This window comes from Gadus morhua, chromosome 3 (genome assembly GCF_902167405.1).
Source record: "Gadus morhua chromosome 3, gadMor3.0, whole genome shotgun sequence".
Taxonomy (NCBI): domain Eukaryota; kingdom Metazoa; phylum Chordata; class Actinopteri; order Gadiformes; family Gadidae; genus Gadus; species Gadus morhua.
This window is the reverse complement of record NC_044050.1, coordinates 30,345,276-30,352,775: the sequence shown is the minus strand read 5'-3', so window position 1 is coordinate 30,352,775 and position 7,500 is coordinate 30,345,276. Positions and strand designations below refer to the sequence as shown.

The window sequence follows — 7,500 nt, the reverse complement described above, 5'->3', positions numbered from 1 at the left end:
ACGCACACGCAGCACGCACACACACACAGGCACACACACACAGGCACACGCAGCACGCACACACACACAGGCACGCACACACAGGCACACGCAGCACGCACACACACACAGGCACGCACACACAGGCACGCACACACAGGCACACGCACACGCAGCACGCACACACAGGCACACGCACACAGGCACACGCACACAGGCACACGCACACGCAGCACGCAGCACGCACACACAGGCACACACACACAGGCACACGCACACACAGCACACACACACATGCGCACACGCACGCACACGCCCCTAAATGTAAATGCAAATGGTTTAAGTCTATAATAAAGGGTACATGTAGTGATCCATTACCTCCTGACCTCCTGACCTCCTGGCCTCCTCCTCCTGACCTCCTGGCCTCCTCCTCCTGACCTTCCTCCTGACCTCCTGACCTCCCTCCACCTGACCTCCTGACCTTCCTCCTCCTGACCTTCCTCCTCCTGACGTCCTGGCCTCCTCCTCCTGACCTCCCTCCTCTTGACCTCCTGACCCCTGACCTCCCTCCTCCTGACCTTCCTCCTGACCTCCTGACCTCCCTCCACCTGACCTCCTGACCTTCCTCCTCCTGACCTCCTGACCCCTGACCTCCTGACCTCCCTCCTCCTGACCTCCTGGCCTCCTCCTCCCTCAGCTCTACCTGCAGGAGCAGGCCTTCAGCCTGCGCGAGGCTCAGAGGACCCTGCCTCAGTGGGGGGTGCTCTACACGCTGAGGGTCTCGCTCAACCTCTTCGTTCTGTCTCTGCTGGGAGGAGCCTTCGCCCTCATCTACTCCTCCACCGTGTGGTCCAATGAGAAGCTCTCTGTCGAGGTAGGTTCAGATGTTTAGAACGTCACCGTGTGGAACATTAACATTTACATTCAGGGCATTCAGCCGACGGTTTTATCCAAAGTACATTTGTCAGAGGAAAGAGAAACAACACTATATCGCTGTGAGTACATTAAGGATGTCCATAGAACCAAGTGCCAAGCACTAACCATCACTAGGTTAACCCATTCCCCGTACACAACAGAGATAACTAGGGTAAGACGCTACACAAGGATAGGTCCAGTTTTCAAGTGCCAGGACGTACAAATACAATAAGTGTGTAGGAGGGGTGTGAGGGGTAAGGAGTCTGGGTGAACTCTTAACAGGTGAGTCTGGAGTCACTTGTGGACACTGGAGAGGTGGTGGGTCGACATGCATCACACCACATTGTGACTCTCTCTCTCTGTATTCTCACATCCCTCTCTGATTCCCTCCCCTCTTCTCTTGTTGACCTTGCGTCTCTCAGGCTGGGTTCTGGCGCACTCTGCTGTTCCAGTATCTGCCGGCCGTCACCATGAACCTGCTCAACCTGCTCCTCCCTCACATCTTCAGGAAGGTCTCCTCTCTGGAGGACTACTCCCTCTCCACTCAGGTCAACGCCACCTTCATGAGGTAATCCCATTCACACGCGTACGTTTTCTTTGGCAGTCTTAGTAGGGTGGGCAGCTGCCGGAGCTCGGGAGGTACAGCGGGTTATAGAGCGGGAGGTAGAGTGTGGAGGTGTCCCTGAGCGAGACGCCTCACCCTGACTGCTCCTGACCAGCTGGCTGTCGCCCTGAGGGGTCTACCCTGCTGTTGGTGTGTGGATGTGTGTAGATTGGTTGCAAGTCGCTTTGGATAACAGCGTCTGCTAAACGCCCTCAATGAAGTATTCCACCATCTCTGTGTTTCCTAGGAGCATCTTTCTGAAACTGGCCTCGCTGGGAATCTTCGTGTTCTTCATATTTAAAACCGACCGCCAACAAGGAGACTCGTGTTGGGAGAACCAGTTTGGGAGAGAGATGTACAAGCTGGTGATGCTGGACTTCATGGCCAGTATCCTCATCACTCTGCTGGTGGACCTTCCCACAAGGTCTGCCTTCATCTGAATAACTCTCTTCATTAGCTGGTTTCAAAGGCTTCCCAGAAGTGTATTAGCCATGGGAAATCAAGAAAGTACAAGTAGACTTCAGGTTGGTATTCGGAACATGCTGTTATTCTGTGCATGAATTGGGTTCATATTCCACAGGATCCTAAAGGACACGTGTCCGTCATGCTGGCTGGCGCGGTTGTCAGGGAAACAGCGATTCCAGGTCCCGTTCAACGTCCTCAACCTGGTGTACAACCAGACGGTGCTGTGGGCCGGCGTGTTCTACTGCCCCCTGCTGCCGCTCTTAGGCACTGTCAAACTGGTGACGCTGTTCTACTTCAAGAAGGTACTCAGACATGAGGAGATAACTCTCTAACAAATCCTCCAGTCGTTCCTTTGATCTCAATGTACTTGCGTTACGACCGTAAGTTGATATAAGACCAGGTCGGGAGGTAACATAGCCGAAAACAACCTGGCACCATTCAAAGAAACAAAGGGTTTATCTCAACTGTATGGACTATAGGAACGAAGGAATAACTGAGGGATAGCTTCAGAGTAGCCAAGCCCAACATAATAAACAGAACATCCTCCTGACTTCTAAACAAAGCCTGCAGTTTAGTAATAAACAGAATATACTTCCAACCTCCACCTCTCCATACAAACGCAGGAGAAGAAGCGCGGGGAAAACAAAATGGCGGCTTACCCTTCCACGCCTTATTTAGGCTCCCAGAACCAAACGCCACGACCCGAGCCCTCCGTTAAGGACAACAGCCTGTAGGCCGGCCAGATAGAGGCTCAAAGAGAGAGGGCTCAGACTCTGGTCCTGGAACTACCTCTGTCTGACCCGCCTGCTGACGAGGTACAGGTGCCAGTCTTTAGCTTTGATACCGTATCGATCCGTCCCCCTCTCAGTTCAAAGTGCTGCGCTGCTGCGCTCCGGAGCAGAGGATGTTCAGAGCCGCCAGTTCATCGGTCCTGTTCCACTTCATGCTGCTGCTGGGCCTCTTCATGGTGGCAGGCACCCTGGGCCTGGACGTCACGAGGTAAGGCCCCTCGGGCCTCTGACGTGAGGCCCCCTGGGCCTGGAGTGGGGAGGTGAGGTCTACTGAGGGCCGTACCTGAGGCCCGCGGTGTGTCTCGGTGGAGATGCTGAGTCCGGTCTTCTCTGCAGGTCCAGGTCCAAGCCCTCCCCTTGCGGGCCCTTCGCGGGCGGCAGTGTGCTGAACTCAACGGGCGTGTGCGTGGCCAGCCTCCCAGGGCCGCTGCAGTCCAGCCTCCGCTACCTGGCCTCCGGGCCCTTTGTGGTGCCCCTCATCATGGCGGAGATGTAGGGTTACCTTTACATCACCTTCAGGGCGCTAAGCAGACGCTTTCATCCAGAGGGACTCACAATAATCAGTCCGTTAGTCAGGAGAATGAAAAACAACAATAATCAGTCCGTTAGTCAGGAGAAAGAGAAACAACAATATATCTCTGTTGGTACAGTAAGGATGTTCATAGAACCAAGCGCCAAGCACTAACCATCACTAGGTTAACCCATTCCCCGTACACCACACAGATAGCTAGGATAAGGTGCTACACAATGTTAAGTACTGTTCATAAGTGCCAGGACGTACAAGAGACAAACAAATGAGCTGTTGGTTTATATCCAGGTCTGTCTTTGGATGCAGACGTATAGCAAGTCAATTAAATGTCAGGGTGAAGAATGGCAGCTTTTTTTCAAAAGCCATGCGATGAAAGCAGTAATCTGCCGGTTTGAGGAACAGAAAGTGATTGAAAGTATAGTATAGTAGTAGTATAGTACAGTAGTATTATGGTAGTATAGAATGGTAGTATAGTAGTAGTATAGTACAGTAGTATTATGGGAGTATAGAATGGTAGTATAGTATAGTAGTAGTATAGTACAGTAGTAGTATGGTAGTATAGAATGGTAGTATAGTAGAGTAGTATTCTGCTAGTATAGTACAGTAGTATGGTAGTATAGTAGTAGTCTGGTAGTATAGTACAGTAGTAGTCTGGTAGTATAGTACAGTAGTAGTATGGTAGTATAGTAGTAGTCTGGTAGTATAGTACAGTAGTAGTATGGTAGTAGTCTGGTAGTATAGTACAGTAGTAGTATGGTAGTACAGTAGTAGTCTGGTAGTATAGTAGTAGTCTGGTAGTATAGTAGTAGTCTGGTAGTATAGTAGTAGTCTGGTAGTATAGTACAGTAGTATTATGGTAGTATAGTACAGTGGTAGTATGGTAGTATAGTAGTAGTCTGGTAGTATAGTACAGTAGTAGTATGGTAGTACAGTAGTAGTCTGGTAGTATAGTACAGTAGTAGTATGGTAGTACAGTAGTAGTCTGGTAGTATAGTACAGTAGTAGTATGGTAGTATAGTAGTAGTCTGGTAGTATAGTACAGTAGTAGTATGGTAGTACAGTAGTAGTCTGGTAGTATAGTAGTATAGTAGTAGTCTGGTAGTATAGTACAGTAGTAGTATTGTAGTACAGTAGTAGTCTGGTAGTATAGTACAGTAGTAGTATGGTAGTATAGTAGTAGTCTGGTAGTATAGTACAGTAGTAGTCTGGTAGTATAGTACAGTAGTAGTCTGGTAGTATAGTACAGTAGTAGTCTGGTAGTATAGTACAGTAGTAGTATTGTAGTACAGTAGTAGTCTGGTAGTATAGTACAGTAGTAGTCTGGTAGTATAGTACAGTAGTAGTCTGGTGTGTCGTGTTGTTTAAAGGTGGGGTCGGGGTGTTTAAAGGTGGGGTCGTTGTGTTTAAAGGTAGTGTTGTGGTGTTTAAAGGTGGGGTCGTGATGTTTAAAGGTGGGGTCGTGGTGTTTAAAGGTGGGGTCGTGGTGTTTAAAGGTAGTGTTGTGGTGTTTAAAGGTGGGGTCGTGGTGTTTAAAGGTAGAGTTGTGGTGTTTAAAGGTAGAGTTGTGGTGTTTAAAGGTGGGGTCGTGGTGTTTAAAGGTAGGGTCGTGGTGTTTAAAGGTGGGGTCGTGGTGTTTAAAGGTAGTGTTGTGGTGTTTAAAGGTAGTGTTGTGGTGTTTAAAGGTAGTGTTGTGGTGTTTAAAGGTAGTGTTGTGGTGTTTAAAGGTAGTGTTGTGGTGTTTAAAGGTAGAGTTGTGGTGTTTAAAGGTAGAGTTGTGGTGTTTAAAGGTAGTGTGTTGTGGTGTTTGAAGGTGGGGTCATGGTGTTTAAAGGTGGTGTGTTGTGGTGTTTAAAGGTGGGGTCGTGGTGTTTAAAGGTAGTGTTGTGGTGTTTAAAGGTAATGTTGTGGTGTTTAAAGGTGGGGTCGTGGTGTTTAAAGGTAGTGTTGTGGTGTTTAAAGGTGGGGTCGTGGTGTTTAAAGGTAGTGTTGTGGTGTTTAAAGGTGGGGTCGTGGTGTTTAAAGGTAGTGTTGTGGTGTTTAAAGGTAGTGTTGTGGTGTTTAAAGGTGGGGTCGTGGTGTTTAAAGGTAGTGTTGTGGTGTTTAAAGGTGGGGTCGTGGTGTTTAAAGGTAGTGTTGTGGTGTTTAAAGGTAGTGTTGTGGTGTTTAAAGGTGGGGTCGTGGTGTTTAAAGGTAGTGTTGTGGTGTTTAAAGGTGGGGTCGTGGTGTTTAAAGGTGGTGTGTTGTGGTGTTTAAAGGTAGTGTTGTGGTGTTTAAAGGTGGGGTCGTGGTGTTTAAAGGTAGTGTTGTGGTGTTTAAAGGTAGTGTTGTGGTGTTTAAAGGTGGTGTCGTGGTGTTTAAAGGTAGTGTTGTGGTGTTTAAAGGTGGGGTCGTGGTGTTTAAAGGTAGAGTTGTGGTGTTTAAAGGTGGGGTCGTGGTGTTTAAAGGTGGGGTCGTGGTGTTTAAAGGTAGTGTTGTGGTGTTTAAAGGTGGGGTCGTGGTGTTTAAAGGTAGTGTTGTGGTGTTTAAAGGTAGTGTTGTGGTGTTTAAAGGTGGGGTCGTGGTGTTTAAAGGTAGTGTTGTGGTGTTTGAAGGTGGGGTCGTGGTGTTTAAAGGTAGTGTTGTGGTGTTTAAAGGTAGTGTTGTGGTGTTTAAAGGTAGAGTTGTGGTGTTTAAAGGTAGAGTTGTGGTGTTTAAAGGTAGTGTGTTGTGGTGTTTGAAGGTGGGGTCGTGGTGTTTAAAGGTGGTGTGTTGTGGTGTTTGAAGGTGGGGTCGTGGTGTTTAAAGGTAGTGTTGTGGTGTTTAAAGGTAGGGTCGTGGTGTTTAAAGGTAGTGTTGTGGTGTTTAAAGGTGGGGTCGTGGTGTTTAAAGGTAGTGTTGTGGTGTTTAAAGGTAGTGTTGTGGTGTTTAAAGGTGGGGTCGTGGTGTTTAAAGGTAGTGTTGTGGTGTTTAAAGGTGGGGTCGTGGTGTTTAAAGGTAGTGTTGTGGTGTTTAAAGGTAGTGTTGTGGTGTTTAAAGGTGGGGTCGTGGTGTTTAAAGGTAGTGTTGTGGTGTTTAAAGGTAGTGTTGTGGTGTTTAAAGGTAGTGTTATGGTGTTTAAAGGTGGGGTCGTGGTGTTTAAAGGTAGTGTTGTGGTGTTTAAAGGTAGAGTTGTGGTGTTTAAAGGTAGAGTTGTGGTGTTTGAAGGTAGTGTGTTGTGGTGTTTGAAGGTGGGGTCGTGGTGTTTAAAGGTGGTGTGTTGTGGTGTTTGAAGGTGGGGTCGTGGTGTTTAAAGGTAGTGTTGTGGTGTTTAAAGGTGGGGTCGTGGTGTTTAAAGGTAGTGTTGTGGTGTTTAAAGGTGGGGTCGTGGTGTTTAAAGGTAGTGTGTTGTGGTGTTTGAAGGTGGGGTCGTGGTGTTTAAAGGTGGTGTGTTGTGGTGTTTGAAGGTGGGGTCGTGGTGTTTAAAGGTAGTGTGTTGTGGTGTTTGAAGGTGGGGTCGTGGTGTTTAAAGGTGGTGTGTTGTGGTCCTCAGGTTGATCCTAAACTACTTCTTCGTTCTGAGGCGAGCCAACCGGAGCGCGGCGGAGCGCCTCAAGCACCTGCTGGTGACGGTGAGGCACTGCAGCTTAGGCTACTGCCAACACGTCTGTCAACATACTGAAAGTCTTACTGTGTGTGTGTGTGTGTGTGTGTGTGTGTGTGTGTGTGTGTGTGTGTGTGTGTGTGTGTGTGTGTGTGTGTGTGTGTGTGTGTGTGTAACAATAGTCTAGTGCAGATAAGCGTTTCCTGGTGCTGGTGTTGGGAGAACTTAGCGCCGACAAGAAGAGCGACTCTTTAAACCTCTCCGCAGTACAGCTACTGGACCCCCCAGTGGACCCCCAGCTGACCCCATAACGGACCCCTGGACCCCCACTGAAGCCCCACCGGACCCCCTAACAGACCCTTACTGGACCGCTTAACAGCCCCCCACTGGACCCCCTAACAGACCCCCACTGGACCCCCTAACAGACACCAACTGGACCCCCTAACAGACCCCCTAACAGACCCCCTAACAGACCCCCACTGGACCCCTTAACAGACCCCAACTGGACCCCTTAACAGACCCCTTACAGACCCCCTAACAGACCCCCACTGGACCCCCTAACAGACCCCCACTGGACCCCCTAACAGACCCCCACTGGACCCCCTAACAGACCCCATAACAGACCCCCACTGGACCCCCTAACAGACCCCCACTGGAC

At 49.0% G+C, this 7,500-nt stretch overlaps 1 protein-coding gene across 6 annotated transcripts in view; it reads left to right on the top strand.

Moving 5' to 3' along the window:
- tmc8 (transmembrane channel-like 8) overlaps positions 1–7,348 on the top strand; it is a 12,122-nt gene extending 4,774 nt beyond the window's left edge. For 3 of the 6 annotated variants that reach the window (XM_030350980.1, XM_030350978.1, XM_030350979.1), the window contains 8 exons: positions 677–853; positions 1,317–1,462; positions 1,746–1,922; positions 2,079–2,265; positions 2,832–2,962; positions 3,091–3,246; positions 6,792–6,870; positions 7,025–7,345. In XM_030350980.1, coding sequence (XP_030206840.1) covers positions 677–853; positions 1,317–1,462; positions 1,746–1,922; positions 2,079–2,265; positions 2,832–2,962; positions 3,091–3,246; positions 6,792–6,870; positions 7,025–7,153 — 1,182 coding nt within the window. In that variant the 3' untranslated portion in view covers positions 7,154–7,345. Of the gene's footprint in view, positions 1–676; positions 854–1,316; positions 1,463–1,745; positions 1,923–2,078; positions 2,266–2,831; positions 2,963–3,090; positions 3,247–6,791; positions 6,871–7,024 lie in introns of all 6 variants that reach the window. The other 3 variants (XM_030350975.1, XM_030350977.1, XM_030350981.1) reach the window with 3 other exon arrangements.
- The last annotated feature ends 152 nt before the right edge of the window (positions 7,349–7,500 follow it).